The following is a 23,654-nucleotide window of genomic DNA, read 5'->3' on the forward strand; positions in this document are numbered from 1 at the left end:
TAACTGAGGGTCGGTCAAATCTAGCTCTGACTCCTTAAGAAGCGAGATGACTGGGGCACCTGGATGGCTCAGTCGTTAAGCATCTGCCTTCGGCTCAGGTCATGAGCCCAGGGTCCTGGGATCGAGCCCCGCGTCGGGCTCTCTGCTCAGCGGGAAGCCTGCTTCTCCCTCTCCCACTCCCCCTGCTTGTGTTCCCTGTCTCGCTGTGTCTCTCTCTCTGTAAAAAAAAAAAAAAAAATTTAAAAAAAAAAAAAAAAAAAGAAGCGAGATGACCACTCAGCACGGACTCTGAACTTCTTAGGAGGTAAGTCACCTTAAAGGTGGGTGAAGGAGGGGACAGGAGGCTGTTTCTGTGTGTGTGTGTGTGTGTGTGTGTGTGTGTGTTTGGGTGTAAGGCCAAAGATTCACTGGCATGAATAACTCAAGAATTCAACAGGTTCCTTAAAAATGAAGGAGAAAGCTCTAATAACTGGTGTTATCCATCTGGAGAAATAACTTCAGTTATACATTGATTTCTTTGATAGACTAAACAATTATGCAAAAATAAACAGTATTACTTTCCTAACTACTGACCAGAAAGACCAAGCCATACTCACATCAATTGCTTATTTTAATGTCAAATGTTTATTTCTATGCCATAGTTGCCTCAGCACAATTTGTAAAAGAAAGGAATCCCCAAAATGAATTTTTTTTGGTCAGGATATTTTCTCCGCAGTTATAAGACAAAAAGAAACACCTCGGTATCAAGAATTACCATTTCCTCCACATCATTCTAATAAGTTGCATCTAAATATTTTCCTTGGATGTCATTTTTTTAAGAGTGGAAAAATATCCACAGGGGGAAAAATGTTTGTATTCATGAAAATAAATTTGGGATAGTCTTTGCCAGAGAATATATCTAGAACATCTTTGTTTTGGTACACTATATCACTAATTGCCATATTCTTATTATTTGATATAACAGGCATACTTTATTACATAAAACAAAATGCACTGAAAATGGACAATGTTAGAAACAAACTGGAATTTGGTGTATCTCTAATCTTCTGGTGATTAGATAGGCGCCGGAGCGCCAGTATATAAATTTCATATCAATACAAATGCGACTCTCTTCCGTGATGAAAATGCACTTAGTAGCTTAGTTCTTTTTGCTTGACCAGATAGGGCATCCAATACAACTGAAACAACCTGATAACAATTTTTTTTTTTCAATAAAAAGGAATGCTCTGGTTTCTTAACTGGCTCCCACATTTGAGGGAGCCAGAAGATGGCATTTGCTCTTTATTTCTCTTGTCTGATTTGAGACACAAATCCACCAAGGTTCCTCCAGCGGAAGTAGGCGCCACACCTCAGATCACCAGGCCCTCGGGGAAGGAAGCCTGTTAAATAAGTAAATCTGTGATGTGCGGTGGGGGGCCCAGCACCTCGAAGACAGCGTGGTGGTTGTGCACAGAAATCCCTTCAGCAGACTCAGGGAAAGGATGAGAGTTCTTTAAGTTCATGCACATTTTATTGAGTAGTAATATAAAATGCTTTTTCTTTGTCATTGTTACAAGTGCATGCTTTGATTGCCAACATTTCAGAAGTCAAATTACAAAGGCAAGGCTTTAGGCTGTAGTGAATTACTTGGGCACTTATACAATTGTTAAAAAATATGAATGGACTTTTGTTGTTGTGGTTTTCAGAATGAGCCAGTTGTAACCCGTAACTGATATACAAAGGGAAAAAAGTGAAAAAAGTACATATTTTGTGGCACCTGACAGAACAGAACAAAATAACTAAACCATTATGACATTAACAGTTACCATGCATTTAGAGTTTCACATGTAACTACAAACTTATTTAAATGTCACAAGGTTTGCTAAACATGCTCACCATCTATATATGTGCACTGACAAGCTTATGTTAAAAACTTTTAAGAATACTCTCCCCTTTAGATTTTTTCAAAGCTTTTTTGATTACAAAATTTCAAAGGCATTAAGCATTTTAGAGAATATAAAGTACGCCAGGATACATACATTTCCAGTATATGTCAGACCACTAAGCGCATTGCAGTCCCATACAGGCCGATACAGCCATTTTTTTTTTCTTAAAAAACATGCATAGGCAGATTTTTTTTTTTTTTTTACAGAATATAGATGCTTTATCACTGTACTTAATATGGTGTCTTGTTCACTATACTTAAAAATGCACCACTCATAAATATTTAATTCAGCAAGCCACAACCAAGACTTGATTTATCAACAACAAAAAAAAAAACCCTAAATATAAACAGCAAAAAAAGATAGATGTAATTATTCCAGTTTTTTTAAAACTTAAAGAAAAGATACTCATTGCTAAATTAATAAGATAAGTGTTATATGGAAAGAAGGGCATTCAAGCACACTAAAGAAACCTGAGGTAAGCATAATCTGTACAAAATTAAACTGTCCTTTTTGGCATTTTAACAAATTTGCAACATTCTTTTTTTTTTTTCTTTTTCTGTTTTTTTTTTTTTAAGACTGCCTAATTCATTTTATAGCCATTGTCTGACAAGAGTAGCAAAACATTATCAATAAATAGTCCTTATTTAGTTTGTACATCATTTTGTTAAAAATGTTTGATGTCATCCATTTTTAGTGCTGCAACTGTAAACGTACAATAGAGTAAGAAATTAGACAAAGTTTTCGTGTCCAGTAACATAATAAAAGACCTTTCATTAACCTATCTAGAAGTCCCCAATGCAGTAGGAAAACATGTTCATTCCCCTAACATTGCAGTATATACTAGCATTAGCTTTCTTTTTTAAATTTTTTTTTCCTATAAGCATTTTTAAAAGGCATACCCAAAAGAGGTGTTTAATCACCACCCCCACCAAAATATAGTTTATTATCTCTCTCCCTCTTTATAATGATAGTGTAAACTGAATCCAATTCCTGGCCCCCAGAGCAAATAAGCTACCGTCAGAGGCAAGAACATCCAACTGCTGATATGCAGCAATCCCCATCATGCCCTGCAGCTCAAAAAAAAAAAAAGTGAACAGGAAGTGGTCACTGGATATTGCTGCTATTACTGCCATTGCTGTCCGTGCCGTTAGTCTCTGAGGCGAGAGCCTTGTTGATGGAGTTAAGGTTGGCATCAGAGGGCATGGCATCTCTGCGAGGCGGCATCCTCTCGTTAATTCGGTCTAAGCCCTTGGCCTCCTCGAAGCTAGTGATCTTATGTTGTGGTGAAAATCCTTTGATTGCTAAACAGAAAATCATTAAAAAAAAAAAAAAAAGAAAGAAAAATCAGGTTAGCCAGAGGAAAACAAAGGGCACAGCTGTTGCATCAGGTGAGGTTAGAGATTTCGCAGTGAGCGAGGGAATCCTTTAGTAGAGAACAAAATGACGGGACCTGAACACAACACAACAGACTCCTTACCATACCCGAAGATAACCAAAAGTTTTGAAAACAGCCAATGTCTCTTGCCAACCAAAATGTCCTCTGCTAGTTAGTAAGATGTAAACATTGCTCTGGTTCTTCATGAGAGTTTAGATCAATGAAATCCGAAGTGGATATGTCAAGAGGAAAGCTGCTACCAGGGACAGGTATCTAGACTTAACATCAACTGGCCACATCATTGGCATGATTACTGCATCAGACACCCTAACCTCAGACAGACCGTAACAGAGCCTTCCTCTGGCTATCCCACTGTACTAGTAATGGCAAATTCAGGAGAGTCAGGCGAGCTATGCCTAAAAGTCTAGTAGAGAGCTTTAGAGCAGAAGCTAAAAGGAGCTCTAAAAGGAATTAACTTTAGGGCATTTCCATGCCACCTCAGAATCCCAGAAAGACTTTCTTGGCAAACAACTCAACGGTTGCATGAAGAAAAAAAAAAAAAAAAAAAAGAAATTATAAGCTCCTGTTTCTCTAACTCAACTTTGGAAGCATGTGGGGGTGACAAGGTAAGAGAAACTGAGAAAAACCAAGATTGGATCACTAAGTAGAAAAACGTTGTCCGCCCTTCAGCAGCAAAACAGGTCAAACTGATGTTCATCTGGTAACCATTACTGCCTAAATCAAAGCAAAACTCTTTCTTAGTAGATCAATGCAGATGTAAGTGATGCTTCAAGAATAAGGGGAAAATGCCTTTCACAACTTTCAGCAAAAATGACAGGATTGGTTTGGGCCCTATTCAGTGAAAACATGGCATTCTCAAGGGGCATATGGATATTTGATTTTTTTCATTAACCCTTAGTGTGCTGCAGAGATAGATCAGGCATTTGTGCAAGAAACTTAATGACTTCTTCAGTGGGTGCACCAACCAGTGAGCTGAAAACAGAGTACATACAGGGAACCAACAATGACATCAGTTTGCTTTACTTCCTGTGATGTGCAAGCCAGATACTGAAGGGCCAATCACCAGTGCTGAATTGGGCTGCATCTCCATGGCTGATCGGGGACAATTTCAGGGTACCTTTATCCTTCCCACCTTATTTGGGGAAAAAAAAAAAAGGAAAGCAGTTTCAAGCTGAAACTTTGCCAGCCAGTCCTACACAAACGTGCAGTGCCTTTCACTAATATGGATGAGATTCTTAAAAGATCACCGTTGCTTCCAAACTCATTAAAGGATGCGAAATAGTTTGTTACCCCTCTGCATTTTAAAGGTTAGCAAAATGGTGATTAGTCACCTGTGAGAGGAAGAAGATGGGGAAACGAGGAAAGACCAAGGCCCAAAGCAAAGCTTCTTAATTCTTCTCTAATTTGGTAATAAACTGCAAAATAATAGAGCTGTCTAATGAGCACCCACCCTGAATACTCAATTACTTTGACAAAATAATGGCACAAAGTGGTATTCTATTCTTTTTCTAAACCACTGTGAATATCATTTCATCATAATGAATAAATACAGAAGTTTGTCAACATGATAATTTATGAAGCGATTTTATTAATTTAAATGGTAAAAGAGGCATCCCAGGGTTTTAAAAGCCAATAGGGTGAGAGCGTAGAAATTGAAACTCTAGCTGGAACAATGGATATGTCCCGAATGGGGCTCCGTCGCTAATCAAATCTCTAACCCTGGTCTGGAAGAATGTGCTCTGCTGTAGTTGCTGGTCAGACAATGGGTATTAGCAATTTACATTGGTAGTATACTTAACACAACACAGAGTCACAGAAACCACAGAAAACAGCCAAACTATCAACAAGAATGCACACTGCAGATTAGAATTTGCCAAGAGGAATAGAGAATTCCCACATAAATAGCAGTTTATTCACTGCTATTTAGGAAGCAGTTGTATTTTCTCTTACAGTGCTATCATTTCCCCTACCGTAACCAAATCATATGCAAATTCGACAGTCTAAAGTGGCACTTTTTACATCGGATTGAAGGACCATATGCACACAATTTTGGGAAAAAATAAAAAAAAAGTGATCTTGCAAGAACAAAATACAACTGAAGAATTTTGTTTTAAAGGGGAACTTCAAAGTATTCTTTTTAAAATTTCCGGAGGGTATGGTATGGATAATATTAAAAACTATTTTGATAGGCAGTCCTCTCATAACTGTATATTGCTCAAGCACTTGATTCAAAAGTAATTTCTAGAGGGCCAACGCTGTTGTCCTCTTGCAGCGTTAGGACACACTGGGTGGGGTACAATTCCTGATTCTCTGTACGGCGCCTAGCACCGTGCCCGGCGCCAAGCAGACACTCAGTGAACCATCAACTGAGTGAGGACTGGACAGCCACTGTTCTTGTCATGGCCACGGCCACAGCCACTGGGGATTTTTGAACTCTTTATAATATCTTAACGGTGCTAACCGTCCTACAAATACCAGTAGGTTAAAATTTGTAAGACTAGCAGAACTGTTTATCTCAGACATAGCTGTCTCACGTTGGAATATTTTTTTGAGACATAAATTAATGTTGAACTACAACAAAGCACTATTCAAATGAACACTTTTTTTTGGCTAGAAACTTCTGGAGACGAGATTTAATAAAGCTATTTTTCTTCTCTTCTTTTCAGTGCTGACTGAAAATGATTCGAGGGAGGGACATGGTTCAGCTCAAAGAATATTATTTTATGTGATATTTGTCAAAACAGCTGCCATAACTCCCACCCCACATCGTTCAAGCTATGTAATCCTTTGGTTTTCTGTGACTATACTAGGTTCGTTGTGTACAAAGTCAAACATAGCGTTAAGGGGAAAAAAACAAACCAACAAACCATAAAAGGACATTTTCCCCTTTAAAGCAAGAACATTTTGGTTAATACTGAGCCACAACTGTTAGCCCAACACCCACACACGCTGTACAAGCTACAGCAAAAAAATAAAAAATAAATAAAAAAATGAATACACCCAGCAGAGCCCTTATCTGTTGCAGGTACAACAGAAAGGGGACTGGCCAATTTACCTTCATCAGCCTCAATAGCCTCAACAGTAGCTGAAGAGAAGAAAGGGGGTGCAAAATGAATGAGAAAAATGAGCAGAGGATTTTTAACTCTAAGAACAAATCAGTGACGATCAAGGGAGCTCAGAGAATTAATGTTCCTGTAAGTGCTGGATTCTGGCACAGACAACAAAACAGAAATGGTAAAAAGAAAGGAAAAAACATGACAAAAATGAGAAGTTTCTTTTATGAGCTGGATACACCAATCTGAGTGAACTGTGTTTGTTCATGAAATAAATGACAACATGGTCAACCCTTTTGAAAAACAGGACAATTTTCTTTTATTTAGATTGAATCAGTGGGAGACTAGGTCAATCTTAGTCTGACACAGAACGTATAATAAAACCACTACTATGCCTGGCGATTTATGATTTGAAAATGCCAGACAAAATGGCACAACTCGAAGCAGTGTCATAATATCAGTGGGATGATTCACACTATTTAATATTAAATAGTGTGATTCCTAGTGCAGTGGAAAAGTAGAGTGTGCGCATGTGTGTGCGAATCTAGAGGAAGAATAAAATCAATGCATCTGAGCTGATAGTGCATGTAACTCCTTTAAAGACAAACACAGAGCTTGTCTGGAGTGGTGAGAGAGAAGGGGAAAAGGTGGGCAACAATATATATAGACTGGACTTCCTTTGCCAGGGAACCCAATTTAAAGTCAGTTTTCCTTACTGGCATACCATCTATGGAAAGGAAATTCTTGAAATGCTACTATAATCAAGTGGTAACATGTCAGTTGCAGTAATAATTCTATCAGAATTTTAAAGAGGCAGCTCAAATACTGAAACCTCAGCATACTTCAGAGGCAACACTTTAAAAGCCCATTGCTTTCTCAGCAATTTTCATAATAAGGTTAGGGTCTATATTCTCACTAATACAGGTGTATGAGTCTTTCCATGTTATTAAGGCTGGTTGATATTTCCCTAATTAAGGGCTAAAATGCAAAACTTCTCTGTAACTCCAAAATGTTTAATATTAAAATTCTACCCCTTGGCTTTAATTTGCATATTTCTTGTAATTTAAGGTTTTAAAACTAGAGCAACTGCCAAATGTGCACTATAATTTCCTTACAGTGCATTCTAAATTCCTTCTGATAAAAATGTAAAATGTTTACCACCATGGAGAAAAGCTAAACAGTAAAGCTTTAAGCAGTTTCTTCTTTTTGACAATTTGAAATCCAGACAGTGGATTTTGAAATTGTTTTAATGGATGTGGTTTAAAATATATATTGCGTTTTCAAGTTCTCAGGACGCATGAGGTTCCAGCCTATATGTCTGTTATATTGTATGTGTTTGTGCATGCGAGAGTTCCACACAGAATAACAAAAACCAACGGATTCAACATAAAGTAACAGAAAAGAAAACTGAATAACCTAATTTAAAATACAAGTGAAAATCTAGAAACAAAACAAAGAATTTTAAGAACTTAAATAACTTAATTTCAAAAATAAAGCAAAAATCTGGAACCACACCAGCACCAACGTATCAGTAATATGCACTGCCCATTATTAAATGTATCCTTCCAAAGCAAATGTGACCCATAGTCTCTGATAATACACTCGCTGTACCTTAAAAATGTGCTTATCAGAAACTGCAGATTTCAGTCTTTTAGGTAGTTGTGCATTTTGTGCATACAAATGATCCATTTATGCTAACTTTTTTAGAGAGCATGTTTATTTTGGTGGGAGAAATTTTGTTTTTTTTTAAGTTATTAGAATAATTTTTAGTTATAAATTCAAGGGGAAATTGACTTCTATGCATTTTCCTATCTTCATTTACAAATTTGTGTCTTTTTGTGGAAACCAGAGACACTGATTTTGGAATAAATTCATGTGAACATAAAGAAAACTATAGTGATGTTGAGCATGACTCTCTACATAGAAGAGGTGTGTCTAAATCATGTAACCATAGGAATACTTGTATCTTCTAGATTGAAGGACAGAGATAGGGAAAAAAAAAAAAACACAAAAAAAGATTCAGGGAAAGATATGGGAAAATAAGCAAGAGGCTGAGATTAGTTTTCAAATGTTATAACGGATTTTTGTTTTATTGATTTTTTACTCATTGATTTAATTAAAGTCTAATCTAATAGCAAATTTTCATCATGTATTATTAAAATTGGAGTCTAATTAATGATAGTATTGGTTAAAATAGATAGCAAGACAAAATCACAAACGTAAAAGAATATACAGTGCTCTGCTGTCTGATGTGGTGGCCATCAGTCACATGTGGCTATGTAAAGCAAATTAATACAAATTAGCTGAAATAAAAACTCCCGTTTCGGTCTCTCAGTGGTACTAGCTGTATTTCAAGTGCTCCATAGCCAGATGTTGCCAGTGGCCTCTGTACGGATACAGAAATTACCATCATCACAAAAAGTTCTACTAGACAGCACTAATCCAGAAAGCTACACATTTTAGTTAAAAAAAAAAAAAATCTCTATCTTAAAAGAAGATATTTTTTCAAAAATGCAATGTGGTTCTACTCAGTCTCTTATGTTTTGGATGGAGAAATCAGAGAAAAGACACATATGACTCCCAGCTTCTATTCAAGTAGATAATGAAGTCACCCTTTTGATGGCCTTCCGTTCTCCACTACAATACGACCTACGGCCGTGTATTTACGTGTGTGTTTATTTATTTTTTTCAATCACATAGATGGCCAGAACATTTAGCAGAAACGTAATTGAAAAAGTTGTTTTTAGCAGCGGAATGGCTCAAAGCTGTCAAAGCTATCCCGCGTGTGGCCAACCTCAGTGGGCTGTCCCGGGCCTGCAGGTGCGGTGACTGCGTACATGGGCGATGGCGGGGTGGGCGGTGGGTGGGGGCGAAGACTGCAGTCCGGGGACGAGGGAGTTATTCTGTCCAACAGGACTGGACTGATGGGGGGCTTTCAGCCCTTCTTCCGGCTGAGAAGAGCTGAAGACTGAGGCCGCCCTTACGTGGGTGAATAAATCAGGGCTCTAAGGACCCCGCGGCCTGAGCTGCCCTGCACACACTCGTACCACTGGGCCTGCTTACCGCTTTGCAGTGTCTGCTTCCCTCCAGAAAGCACTCCGCTGGGGAGCATGCCCGTGGGGGTCAAGCCTTTCAGCGTCAGCACACTCTCGCTCTCTTCTCTGCAAAGGCACAAGGGGAGGGGGGACATTAACTTGGATTTTCTTTCAAAAAAAAAAAGAGAGAAAAATGCATAGTGGAACTCGCATTTACCTCCACCTAGGCTCTCTGGATTTTTTTTTTTTTTTTAAGATTTTATTTATTTATTTGACAGAGACAAAGCAAGAGAGGGAATACAAGTAGGGGGAGTGTGAGAGGGAGAAGCAGGCTTCCTGCTGAGCGGGGAGCCTGATGCGGGGCTCAATCCCACGACCCTGGGATCATGACCTGAGCCAGAGGCAGGCGCTTAACGACTGAGCCACCCAGGCGCCCCTCAAACGTACTGTTTTTATACACTCATAAGGAAGCCATGTCACGTCAATGGACAGCTGCCATGCTAGTTTTTATACACTTGCGCTGGCTCAGCCTCTCCGGAGTCCCAAAGATACAGAAAACAATTCATATTTTGTAAGCAGGCATCGCCATAGAGAGTGTTTGCTGGGCATCCACCGTGACACCCATAAATATGTTAAAAATGAGCCCCACAGAGTGCTGATGTAAGTTTTCCAGCCAAGGCTCAGCAGAAATGAGTGGAACTTATTTCTCTCCCGAGAGAAAACCAAAGAGTATATATGAGAGAGAAAAACAAACAAACAAACAACTCTGCAGTTTATAGAATAGGGAACTAGCAGGGGGCTATTAAATAATTTTGATATCACATGATAAGTAGACCAATAATGACCACCAGCCAGGAAAGCAACCACCTTTTCTTTTCAGCAGTGTTTCCCCCCACTGATTTGCTAATAGAACATTATTGTCTTACTCATTGTGACGATTGTTTTACGGTCTTCTGTACATCATCATTTCAATGCTGTTTATTAGTCACAGCACTATTAATCACTTTGATTTATTAACAAATCATCATGATTAAATAACCATGAAATAGGAGTACGCTCATCTCTTTCCACGTAGCAGACATTAATTCTACAATCAGAAAGTGTTTATAATACAAACATATATATAACATCTGCAATATGTAGAACTACCAAAGTCACGTTTTTATAAAGCTATCTCACGTGACCCAAACAGAATTCTTAAACTATCCCCCCAAACCAGCTACTTCCACAACCTTCCTTCAACTTCATCTTTTCGTTAAGCTTCAAGAATCACCCCTTCGCTCCTGTCATGTCCTCTCTCCACCTCCTCGCACTTCCATTCAGTCGGCAAACCTTGAGGGCTCTACCCTCAAAATATTTCCAGCAGCTTGCTATTCTCACAATCCTATCACTTCTCTTTTTAAAACAGCTTTATGCAGTAGAAGTAACATCCCATATAATTCATCTATTTAAAGTATGTGATTTAATCAATAGTTTTTAGTGCATTCAGAGAGTTGTGAAACAATCACCTTAATCAATTTTAAAATATTTTCATTGTCCCCAAAAGAAAACTTGTGTCCATTAGAGTGGCTCTCCATTTCTTTCACCCTTATATAACCACTAATCTACTTTCTGTACATTCGCTTCTTCTGGATGTTTCAGATAGGCGGAATCATACAACATGTAGCCTTTCACGGCAGCTGACTTCTTTTGCTTCCCACCAGCATCTCTTGCCTGGATTTTTCCAGCAGCTTCTTTACTGGTCTCCCTGCTCCATCCTCATCACACTCTCTGCCCCCATCCCTGTCTATTCTCAGTGTAGCAGACAGGCTGGGCCTTTTAATACGTATGCAGATCCTGCCACTTCCTATTCAAAGCTGTCCCAAGGCTTCTCCTCTCATTAAGGGTAAAAGGCAAAATCTTTAGGTTTGACCACAGCCTTTGAAAACTAACTCCCACCCCATGCTCTCCTAACCTCACCCATCTGTTGGACTCCATTTCCTACCAGTGTCTACTTCCCTTAGTGTCCCTCCAACACATCTGGTACACCTCGCCTCAGGGCTCTACCCTTGTTTGGCACACTCTCCCTCCAGTATCTGCATGGCTCACTACCTCCCTGCCTTCGAATCTCTGCTCAAGTATAGCCCTCTAAGTGAGGACTTCTTTAGAAGGCTATTTATATACTCCCTATCTCCCCTTGCTGATTTTATTTTTACCTAAAGCACTTATTACCCCTGAAAAACTATGCGGTTTATTTATTCTGTTGTTGTTGTTGTTGTTGTTGTTTTAAGTATCTAGACCAGAACAGCACCTGGTACATAGTCCACACTCAAAACACATTTATAAAAGAATGAGTAAAAGGGAAATAGAATGGAGAGTGGCAGTGTTAGGTTTGAGATGGCCATTAATCATTGTTTGCCCTCATATAGGTACTGCAACCTTTTCAGGCTTCTGCTGTCAAACCAGGAGAGATCACATAAAGAAGAAATCATCTTAAATGCTAATATATGGATTTGGAAATTGGGAGTACCTCTAAAGAAATGAACATATCTTTTTCTTTGCATTCATATTTGAAATCAGGCTTCCTTGCTTCTTTTCCTTGCGGTTGCACACAAAACCCAAGCTTTCACAGTTTCTGGTAGCTTTCTGGAATTGGGGATTCCTCAATTCCAACCATGTCCGCTGAGTTCTCACTCAAACAGACACTTCTGACCTCTGCTGTGCTTCCCACTGATGACCACACCCCCCTTCCGGAAAGACTCTTTGCCCAGGTCTGGAACACTTTCTTTCCTGGTTCTCCTCCTCCTCTAGCATCCCCTTCTCAGTCCCTTGGATGATCTTTTTCCTCTGGCTCCGCACCTGTGCTTTCTAAAATGGAAGCTCCCAGCCTTGTGGGGCTCGTACCCACTCGAAACCCAACTCGAGAGGTGCTGTAAGTACGAAATGCACACAGGGTTTCGTAAACTTAATACAAAAGTAAGAATGTGAAACATCTCCTTCAGAAGTATTATACTGACTACACGTTGAAGGGATAAAATTCTCAATGTATGTGTTAAATAGAAGACATTCTTAAAATTAATTTCACCCGTTTCTTTCTACTCCTTTACTGTGGCTTCTAGAAAATGTCAACTTACAGATGTGGCTCACATTATATTTCTACTGCAAAGCACTGTTCGAGAGGATTCTTATCTTTTTCTCCTACGTCCGCTCTCTTTCACAGCGAGACCATCCACTTATGCTGCTTTAGTCTTGTGTTCCCTCTCATGACAGCGTTTCCTACCCTCGTCTCTCTCTCTAAAGCTCCAGGGCAGAATTCCTGCCTGTCTCTGAACGAATATTCCACCGGCACCCCAGAGGAAAATAGGCCCAATTCAATTTATCGTAGTCCTCCCCCAAAATACCTGTTAGATATTTAAATGGAGAAATACTTCCTCTTTCTTAGATAACAGCACTATCATCCTATCCACCGCAGAGGCTAGAATCTGTATGGGATATTCTTAGAACATATCCTCTCCCTCATCACCCCTTGCATAGGTCAGAATTCTTGGAGCAAATGACAGAACCTACTCTGGCTAATTCTGACAGCAGAGAGATGTACTAAAGGATATGAAAGAGCTCACAGATCCAGAGAGCCAGACTTGAACTCTCTGCAGCCCAGAAAAGTACCAGTGCCCATCCACGCTGCGGAATCTGCTGCCGCCACTGTTCAGAGCCAACACCTAGGCTCATGTTAATGTTGTGTAGTTAGCCCCCAAAATGCTGAGAAAGGAGCTCTTCTGCTGGCCCCTCAGGTTTCACACCTGAGAGAGGAATCACTGTCCCTCCATCACTTCCTGCCTCCTCACGATGCTCATTTTGAAACAGACGTTTTCTGTGCGCTCATTTAATTAATTGGTGGATCGTAGGCAACACGCCTGCACCCACCCTGCCCACGCTGCTGAAAGACAGCGTTCTGATTCCCTTGTAACGTGGCAAATTACCACAGTGTAAGGGACATGCTGGACAGCTGGGCCTGACACATTTACATCCATTCACATCCACTCATTACATTTAAAAATTTCCAGCTCCACAAATTCCTTTTGTCTCCTCCTTTGTATCTTTCCTCCTATAGCCCAATTGGCTTGGATTAGTTCAGTCGCTTCCAAGATGTCCTCCCTGACGTCAGTAAGTTGTCTTGTTATCCAGTCCTCACGCTGCCACTAACATAATAGCTAAACATGGGTTAGAGCATGCCTCCCATCCTGTGAAAACCATCCTGTGCCTCTCACTGCCTCCATGCAAAAAATTAAATATTTTACCATGACCATGCTATTCAAGGCTATCAAGGATCTGGACTTAAATACATTTTCAGCTTCACTTTTCCCTAGATTCCTCACTTACCTTCATGTCTTAAGACCCAGCTCTTTTGAATACTTAGAATTTAGTCAGACACTCAGTGGTGCTGCACACTGAGTTTGGACACATTGCTTCACTTGCAAGCTTGCTGTGTGGATTACTGTCAAATGCATACACTGCGAGGCAGGGCACCTGGCACTTAGCAAGAGCCCATAAAGCATTGCTTTTAGGACCATGTGACTGTGTGCTTGATGACTTAGCTCCCAGGCATGCCTGTCCCACAATTCACCACCTAATGGAATCCAGCCCATCCTTCACAGCGCTCCTCCAATGTCAACCTCTTCAGGAACTTTTTTATTTTATTTTATTTTTTCAGGAAATAGAAGAGCTCCATGGAGCCCTGTCTTCTTCGACAGCAGAGCATCTCTTCATGTATTTAGCTCACATTTCATTGTCTTATATTAGTTTAGAGTCCACATGTCTGTCATTCCAGTTTGGTATTCATTGTGCCTGATTCAGTATACCATACACATCTAACACTCAATCACTACTTACTAAGCTTCACTGTCTTTTCTCAGGCTAGACACCCCCTGCATTCGGCAGACTTAGTATAAATGTTTTTATTATAGGAGAGCAATACAATATACCTTGCTTTTATTTTCCATCAATGTGTGCAATCTCAGTCAAGTCACTGACCATCACTGGGTGCAAATGGACCATTTCTCAGCTGGGAGTAATTCCATCTATGGGATGTATTTAAGTCCAGATCCTCTATAGAGGCAGGGGACTGGAAGCACCTTCCAAGTTTAAGACCTACCTATGATTCTATAGCATGGCCCCTACCAGCTTCATATGGTTTGAAAACTAACATGGATGGAGACAAATTTTTATATTAAGAAAGGCTTCCCCTTCTTCCTTAAATATACTTTCACTTGGAAATTTTGGAGCTGTTTTTACTTCTCCCCACAGAGACTACAGATAGAAAAAAAAAAAAATCAAGGTGTTTATTGGTAAATGTGAGGCATGATAAACAAGCAAGTGATTCTGCAGAGGTACCAGTGGACTTCTGATCTTCACATGGTCTTTCGCTCCCACAAGACACTTTTCCAGCCACATAGACCTCCTTGCTGGCCCTCAAAACTGCTAAACTGGTTTCTATCTAAGAATCTTTGCACCTGCTATTCCCTTTGCCTTAAACACTCTTTTTTTTTTTTAAAGATTTTATTTATTTGACAGAGAGAGACACAGCGAGAGAGGGAACACAAGCAGGGGGAGTGGGAGAGGGAGAAGCAGGCTTCCCGCTGAGCAGGGAGCCCGATGCGGGGCTCGATCCCAGGACCCTGGGATCACGACCTGAGCCGAAGGCAGACGCTTAACGACTGAGCCACCCAGGCGCCCCTGCCTTAAACACTGTTAACTCTGCGTCTTCATGAAGGTCACTCCACACTTCCTACTCAAATGCTATTATTCAGAAAGTTCTTTGTTGGCCACCCACTAAAATAAGTGCCTCATCTCCCACTTGCTATCCCCCCATATTGCCTTTTCTCTTCATGGTATATAATCAATGCTTTAAATGTATATCTATTACTGAATGAGTGAGCGAGTCCTGGAAATTCAGTCAGGAATATAAAGCATTACAGCACAGGCAGCCTCATTCATTAGGCTGTAAGGAGCAACGATGCTCTGTTTTCAGCTTTCACATGACTTTTCAGGGTTTGATTGGCCGATGCAGAGCTATTATTGACTTTGATTTGGTGTCTTTAAGGAAGGATGATATTGCCTTTCATCTTTTTCATGGCTCCTTGCTTTTGGCAACAAGCTATTTGGTTATTCTCTAGTGACTCTACCAGGAGTAGACTAGACACAGCAAGAGGAGAAATCCAAAGAGCCCATATAGCTACTCCAGGAGGAAGAGTTGAGACAAAAATTTGGCAAAAATTTGGTTATGAATCATACACTATGGAAATGGTCTGTTTTGCAAGGTATGCCTATTTATCCTTGTTAATGAGTAATTGTGAATTGACCATATACTCCTCACATATAAATATGCCATATTTCAAAGTTTTTGAGGAGAAATATATTACTTTGTCTTACCTAATAGTAGATAATAGAATTTAAATAAAGAAAAGTGTAGTTAGTTCTCTTCAAGAAAACATTTGTTTTCACAATGCAGGATCAGTAATAACATGATTCATGATCTATTTAAAAAATAACTACTGCATGCGAATTGAAACATTAAATAACTATTTTTCTCTCAATGACTTATTAGACTAATACAGATTCACATGAACCAGCTCAATGGTTAATGTTCATTTCCTAGAAATCTAGTGAAATGCACCTGATAAATTCACCTTTTACCACAGAGCCAGAATGAAAAATAAAATGAATTATAAGAGCTTTCCTATTTTGCCACAAGTTCAACCTATTGTGAAATAAATGTTCTAAAGTCCAGGGGCAAATAGTGATAAAACGTGAAATAGCCCATTTAAAGGCTTCTTCTAAGGAAATGATTTGATATATTTCAATTTGACTAAGAAAGTGAGGAATGAACAATCCCATTTAAAAGAAAAGAATAAGAAAAAAGCAAATTTTCTAGTAAAGTACTTAAGTTACCAGATTACAGTATTAGAATTTTTATTAAGTGACACATAATCACATTCAAAACAGAAATACCAGAACAATGATCCCACCTGAGAACCGAGAACACTCGGGCCATTTTGCCTATTGCTCGGATCTTGTTCCTTATCACCTCCTTCCGGGCTGCAGCTGTCGCTCCTATATTTTAAAACAGAGAGTTAAGTAGTCAGTGACCTTTTATCTAACTGTAATTATTTTACAAGTTTAGATATATAACCGACTATAGTAAGCAAAACCATCTCCCCTCCCCCCCCAGTGGATTTATCTCTGAATTAATTTTAAAAACCTATCCATCTGGCCATTAATACTTGGATGTGGTTCTTGAGAGGTCCCCAAAATGCCAAAGCGCAACTTTCGAGATTTTTCCAAAGGGAGGTGGGTAAAGAGAAAAATCATGGAGCTGACTGGGTAGGTTCCTATGCTTCTCTTCTGATTGAGTTCCCTTCTCTTCTGTTTATACAAAGAGAGTGTGTATTGGCAAGAAGAATCAAATGAGTCACCAGGATTTTCTACTCATTTCCGGACTCCATGCTGAGAAGACTACTTTAGGAAACTGCTTTTTCTAAAGTTCTCCCTTGAAGTGATGGAACTAGGGAGTCTCAACTCCCTAAGTTCCCTGAAACCTCATGTATGTTATTTAATGGCCATAAAACATTTGTTTTAGCACTTGATACTCTTTCATCTTCTGCTGGTTCACAAGTTCTAGAGGGGAAAATGGAAAACTACTGCATTGGATTTAGTGAGAGATGGTGGCATGGTTTGTATTTTAGTACTTATGTAAAAAGTTACACACGGGTCTGTCTGAGTAACTTTGACCACTTATTGTATTTTCCAAATGAAAAAAAATTAATCTATGCAGGTTATTGTTACTGTAAACATTTTTTATCATGTTTTAAAAATAATACTATATGATCTTTAGTGAATCTATTTTATTTTTTATTAAATTCCCAAAGCATGTTTGGAGAAGTGCACATCACAGGAAAACACCTCTCTTCTATTATAATCCAAGGTAAAGGGGCTAAGATATCTTTTTTTATACATTATATGGGACTTTGTAGAAAGTGTTAACACAAGAAGATTGTTTTTCCAGTTCTACTGCCACTAACAAATACAACAAAATATTCTTTTCAGATAATATCAGAAATGTTCCTAATCCAAATGAACAACTTAAGTCAGGTAATTTGTTCAGAGACTGCAGCCCCTGAGTGTTAATTGGTATAAGTTTTGGTCTTTTAATCTGTGATGAGGACAAGCTTTCTGACCTTTTGGGAAGGAAAGAGTTCTGCTTTTTCTCATCTCACATTTAGGAATGTGATTTGGAATCTTTCTCATTGTTTGGTGAGAGTCAAACAATTAATCACCACCCTAACATTTCTCTAAGAAAGAAAACACATCAACACACACAATTTTGAACTGTCTGGAGGAAAAAGAAACGAACAAACAAAAAAACAAACCCTCTGCTTTTCTCTCTCCCCAAGGAAAAGGAAAACATAACGGGCCACTTTCTTCTCCCGAGGGGGTGAATTTGCCAAAAATGCTCTTAGGGCACACCCACCTCACACAACCATAAGTATTCCCCAGAAGGTGCGGACCAGCGAGCCAGCTTCTTCACCCTGTCTCTCTGACCTGAACACAGCCTGTATTTTTGACCATTTCTTTCTCTCTTGTGGCAGCCACACCATGGCAGGTATCTCCCAACATACTGCCTGGCGGGACTTACTACTAGCAGCTATTCTGCCTGAAGATGAGTAGAGGAAGTTTCAATGCATGAGAGAAAACCACTCTCCAATCCAGTTTTTCTAATGGTTAAGTGGAACCATGGATTCTCATCCGCTAGGTTCCTTGAATTACATGCTGTTGGCCAGAACATTTGAGAAGAAAACAGTGTGTGTGCTGGATCCCTGCCTCGAACTTTATCCTGGGTTTCTAACAATATTTACTACCTATGATTTGTAATTAAGATGTTTTATACAGGGGCGCCTGGGTGGCTCAGTCGTTAAGCGTCTGCCTTCGGCTCAGGTCATGATCCCAGGGTCTTGGGATCGAGCCCCGCATAGGGCTCCCTGCTCTGCAGGGAGCCTGCTTCTCCCTCTCCCACTCCCCCTGCCTGTGTTCCTTCTCTCACCATGTCTCTGTCAAATAAATAAATAAATAAAATCTTTAAAAAAAAAAAAAGATGCTTTATACAATAAATCCTTTCCTAGAGACCATCTAAAAGTCTGATGTCCCTGTGCTGCACTTTAGGTAATTTATGATCAAGAGACTACTAAGGAACATTTGTTAAGAAAAGAAAAAAAGTGGGATGGCAATTTGTCTCCTTAAGGTGGCTTTTTTTTCTTATCTATATATTTTCCGTTATTCCGTTAAATTCTTTCAGTCTAACACTGTGCTATTCCTACTCTATAGTTAATATTTCCAGTCTGTTTGACCCAGTCCACTCCGGGGTCATGAGGTGCTAAGTGACGGAAAAGATTCTGACCCTCTCCAACACACAGTATGGCCAGATCATAAATCCATCCAACAGACACAAAGAATGTAAAATGTGGGTGAACTCCAAAAGTGGTGACTATATTTAGAAGCACAGTAAGAAAAGCAGCAAAAAGGAATAACTAGAAATAAAACTGTATATATTTAAGAGAAATGAGAAAGGGAAAACATAAAATAAAGTAAGTGAAAAATATATAAGAAGGATAATCTCCCAGAAATTTTTCAATAAAGGCCTTGTAAAAACCACAACCAGAGCAAAGAAAAGTAAAACTAAATTGGAAAGGGAGAGAAAGAAATTATATAGATCTGTCCTTTTCAGCTCAGTATTAACTGATTCTCAGAAAAATGTGCAAATAAATTCTAAATTTGAAATGTAAAATCAACATTCTGATAGTCAGAGCCAGTCTGTCATTCCTAATTTTTTTCAGATCAAATGACTTACTGAAGAGCATGTAATAGATTATTCTACTTCATGTATTCATTGTATTCATAGGTGTACTCCCAATAAATGGTGATTCACAGTATGTTACAACATTATTTTTTTTATCAGAGAGAGAGAGAGCGAGCACAAACAGGGGGTGCAGCAGGCAAGGGAGAAGCAGGCTCCCCGCTGAGCAAGAAGCCCCATGCGGGACTCGGTCCCAGGACCTTAGGATCATGAGCTGAGCCGCTGAAGGCAGCCACTTAATCGGCTGAGCCACCCAGGCGTCCCGACAACACTTTTCTTAATGAAGAACTGCTGTCTCTTTTTAAATTTCTCAATAACACAGATAGGTAAAAAAAGTTTTATTACTACTTTTATAAAATTAGAACACATTTACTCAAAAAATCAAAAATAACCTAATCATAAACAGTGTGAAGAGACATTCAAAATGAGTATCTCTCAAGGTAGATATTGCCTTCAATATTTTCCAAATATTCAAAATCAAAATTAAGCTAATGCCACACTTGGATAACCTCACAAAAATTTGAAATATTCAAATAATGTTTGTTCCATTGCAAGTCCTCATAGTCCATATTCTATGAAAGGATCAAGGAAAAGGCACGTTTTTCAGAATTTTACTAGTTGCAACATGCAAATACAATGTCACATTCAACATACTTGCTCTCTTTAAATCGTGGAAATGACCACAGTAGCTCAAATTAAAATTCAGCATATCAAATAATGAAGGCACATAAAATACCTTTCACTCTAAAACTGAAATAACTATTTTTCACTGAAAAGAATAGAACATTTTAACCTCCAAGTCCCTAACTGAAAGGCAACATTTCATATGTTTAAAAAGAAATAGTCATTTTAAGTAAAATTTCATTTTGCATTTCCATTCTGATAATTACCGCTTCTTTTCTGAGCCCCTCTCTCTCTTCAACGCTTAAGTTCTGATCTTCTTTTATGCCTGGGGTATGATGCTACTATATCCAGGATCGAGGCAATCCTGCACATTCAGTTTTCCTCAGAGTGGAAGAGGCTCATGTACAGACCAAGGGCATCTTTAAAGATTTGCTTTTAACATGTGTCCTTTCTGACCTTAACTTAGCCCCTCGCTGACTTCTCATGAAGTTGGAAAGGTACCCATGCCAAGTGGCTTGCTGAGTGAGTGCTGCATCCCCGCAGGGTGGATTTCAGCCTCTAAGGGGACTGGGAAAGTGCAGCAGCATCAGTGCCCAGAGGGGCCAACTGCTGGGGTGAAGAGAGATTCTCAGCACACGGGGTATCTGCCACACATCACACGTGCTTTGTCATCCAGCGCACAGCTCCAACCCGGTGAGCAACTACTGCGAATTCCTCAGCAGTAACTGAATTAGAGTATGTGGGAAGTGCTAGATAGAATACAATACTACCCAAATCATTTATTCATTAAGGGTGCTTGAGAATCTTAGCCCATGTCGCCTACCACGTGCTAACTGCCTGCAACAGAAATATGAATAAAGTATGATCTCCACTGTAGGAAATCACGTGAATGACAACAAGAGAGTGTGACAAATAGAGTGTTAGTAGCAGTGGTGTGCCCAAGCTGGCTTGAGTCCACTAGTGAGAGTAGACTGAGCGCATCTCTCTTTTTGTTTTTAAGATTTTATTTATTTTAGAGAGAGAAACAGCACGAGAAGGGGGAGGTCTAGAGGGAGGGGCAGAGAGAGAATCTCAAGCAGACTTCCCGCTGAGCACAGAGCCCAACACGGGCTCCATCCCAGGACCGTGAGATGATGACCTGAGCCAAAATCAAGAGTCGGACGCTTAACCGACTGAACTACCAGGTGACCCTGAGCACATCTCTCCTTAACTCCATGTTGGCAGCCTGACATCAGCGGTAGGGAAGAGAATATATACGATGGAAATCTGCAAATGCCACCAACTAGGGCCATTTTCCCCTGGAGGATGAGTGGTTAAAGGTGTACCAGCATGCCACTGAAAGCAGATGTTAACTGCCTGGAGGCATGAGAAAAAAACTTCGCTGAAATCATAGTAGTTAAAGGATCTTGAAGGATAAGTAATAGTGAAAGAACAAGGAGAATGGGTATTCTCCGTAGAAGGAAGAAAATTTGCAAACTTTTGGAGGCCACAACAATCCACGTTGTATTCAGGGGTGGATGAGAAGTCTGGTGTGGATGAAGGCATGCCCCGGTGAGAAGCAGAAGCGGCCTGCGCTAACCCGTAAAGGTGTGAGCACGGCAGTACACATAGGCAAGAAGTTTACGTACTAGCATACTCCTAGTAGAGATTTACAGAACGTACTTTGTCATGTATCTACCAAAGGGAGAAAGAGATGAACTGAAGGATATATAGAGAGGTAGATATGTGACAAAGCAGCTATAGTCAAATGTTAATTGTAGACAATAAGTGATGGGTACATGGATATTCACCAACCAATTGTTTCAACTTTCTTGTATAGTTAAAATATTTTAATAATAAAATGTCCAAAAAACCCCCACAAAACTACATTTGGAAGAAGCTTGGTTTTGAGGGAAAAGAGAAGCAGATTTGAGAAGAGAGGTGTCTCCATCCCTCCCTTTGTGTTACAACGAGGATGCATAAGCTGGCCAAAGGAAGCAATAAAGGAAAGTTCTCAGTGCAGCTACACACACTCCGTCCCTCCTCAGCTCCAGGACAAAATTGACCTGGTAAGGTTTTGTTTTATATGCCCAATTCAGTGGATTCTAATTGCTTTCAATACCTTTTGGTAATTGTAAGAAATGAAGATGATGAGCTACATAAAAATTTTATACTCAGATGTCTTATAAAATAGGAATATTTTCATATTATTAGAATGCGAAAAAGCTCCTTTTCCAAAAAAAGCAGAGAAAAGTGAGGTGTTTACTTTTTAATGTGAACAGTAGCAGAAATTCTCCACCTCATTATTATAGTGGCCTCAGTTTTTGCTATTATTTAGGCTTCTTTCTTTAAAGGCCTTTTAATACAAGTTTATTCATAGCATATATTATTAAATAAAATATATCCTATACAAAAGTATGCATATACACTAACATTTTGCACTTTTTTCAAAGGAAAGATATTTTAGGAACTATATATTGCTGGTAGGCTTCAAATCTCTACCTTTTTAATTAGAATTTAAGAAACTAATAGAGAAAACTTACCACTTTTCCAAATTTGTTAAAAAATAACAAAATTTATCTCTGTAGGAAACATTCTATTTGAAAGTAAAATTTTATCATGGTTCATTATTATTAAGCAGAGTTTAGATGTACCCCCAGATTGTATTTTTCATCAAATAGAGCAATTATTGAATTTGAATAAAGGCTATTCATGGAATGAAGCATAAGATGTTGAGATAAAAAATATCTTTTGTTGTGTTATATTAAAGACAAAAATTAGTTAGGTTTCCAACCAAAATTAGCACCTTTGAAATACAAGATATCATACAAAGAAGAGTCTTCAGATGCCTCTAAAAACCTTGTATAATTGGTCTTTTTACAGATGATGATGATAAAATCATAAGTATACAGACTATCTTATTTAGGAGAACACATGTCCCCATAAGGCTATGAATCCAAACCATGTGCTATAATCCCCTAAACCTTACTCTTTCTTGTCTTTTCTTTCTCTGACCTACTTTAGCAATAACAGATCTTGAGCTTCTATATGCCAACAAAGTGATGCTATCTATAAGTTACTCAGACATCCACCTGGTTTTGCCCTTGGCTATGAGTGTGACAAGTGCTTTACTACATTTGCCTATACCATCAGGCATTTGAGCCCTTGGATTTAGGGATAGCACCATCAACACTGACTAATTGTGTTCACTCTGCTAGACTGACTTAAAAAAAAAACTGTAGCTTTTACATTTTTTACTCATGCATCTACTAAAGACTATCCTCCAAAGTATACTATTCCCACCTCCAAATTTAAATAGTTGTAGAGAATATAATATCATAGACATTGCCATTTTAAAATGAAATGACTATATTACATTTTTTTTTACTAATGGCATATAAATATCACAACAATTTCATCCCACCATCATCCATGTAAAGAAAAAAATCCATGAACAAGCTATTCATTGACACTTAGAAATCTTACATGAGTCCTATTTTTCTTTGAAATTGTATTTCCACTTCCATTTCCCCAATTTTACTCTAGTGAATTATATATTTATACTTTAAAATAGTTTTATGACTACATTGTACTTTATTATCAAAAATATGTTTCAAAATCTAAGTTAACTGTATTTTTTTTAATTTTATTTATTTATTTTTGAGAGAGAGAGAGCACACGTTGCGGGGAGTGGCAGGCAGAGGGAGAGGGAGAAGCAGGCTCCCCACTAAGTAGGGAGCCCAATGCAGGGCTTGA

General features: G+C 39.0%; 1 protein-coding gene across 6 annotated transcripts in view; it reads right to left on the reverse strand.

The window, feature by feature from the left end:
- Positions 1-605: 605 nt before the first annotated feature.
- Positions 606-23,654, reverse strand: part of PPP3CA (protein phosphatase 3 catalytic subunit alpha) — a 309,049-nt gene continuing 286,000 nt past the window's right edge. For 4 of the 6 annotated variants that reach the window (XM_032400898.1, XM_032400896.1, XM_032400900.1 and 1 more), the window contains 4 exons: positions 16,414-16,498; positions 9,438-9,535; positions 6,377-6,406; positions 606-3,226 (listed from right to left, as the gene is read on the reverse strand). In XM_032400898.1, the coding sequence (XP_032256789.1) occupies positions 3,030-3,226; positions 6,377-6,406; positions 9,438-9,535; positions 16,414-16,498 (410 nt within the window). In that variant the 3' untranslated portion in view covers positions 606-3,029. The remainder of the gene's footprint in view (positions 3,227-6,376; positions 6,407-9,437; positions 9,536-16,413; positions 16,499-23,654) is intronic. The other 2 variants (XM_032400899.1, XM_032400897.1) reach the window with 1 other exon arrangement.

Source organism: Phoca vitulina, unplaced genomic scaffold (assembly GCF_004348235.1).
Source record: "Phoca vitulina isolate PV1807 unplaced genomic scaffold, GSC_HSeal_1.0 scaffold3, whole genome shotgun sequence".
NCBI classification, from domain to species: Eukaryota; Metazoa; Chordata; class Mammalia; order Carnivora; family Phocidae; genus Phoca; species Phoca vitulina.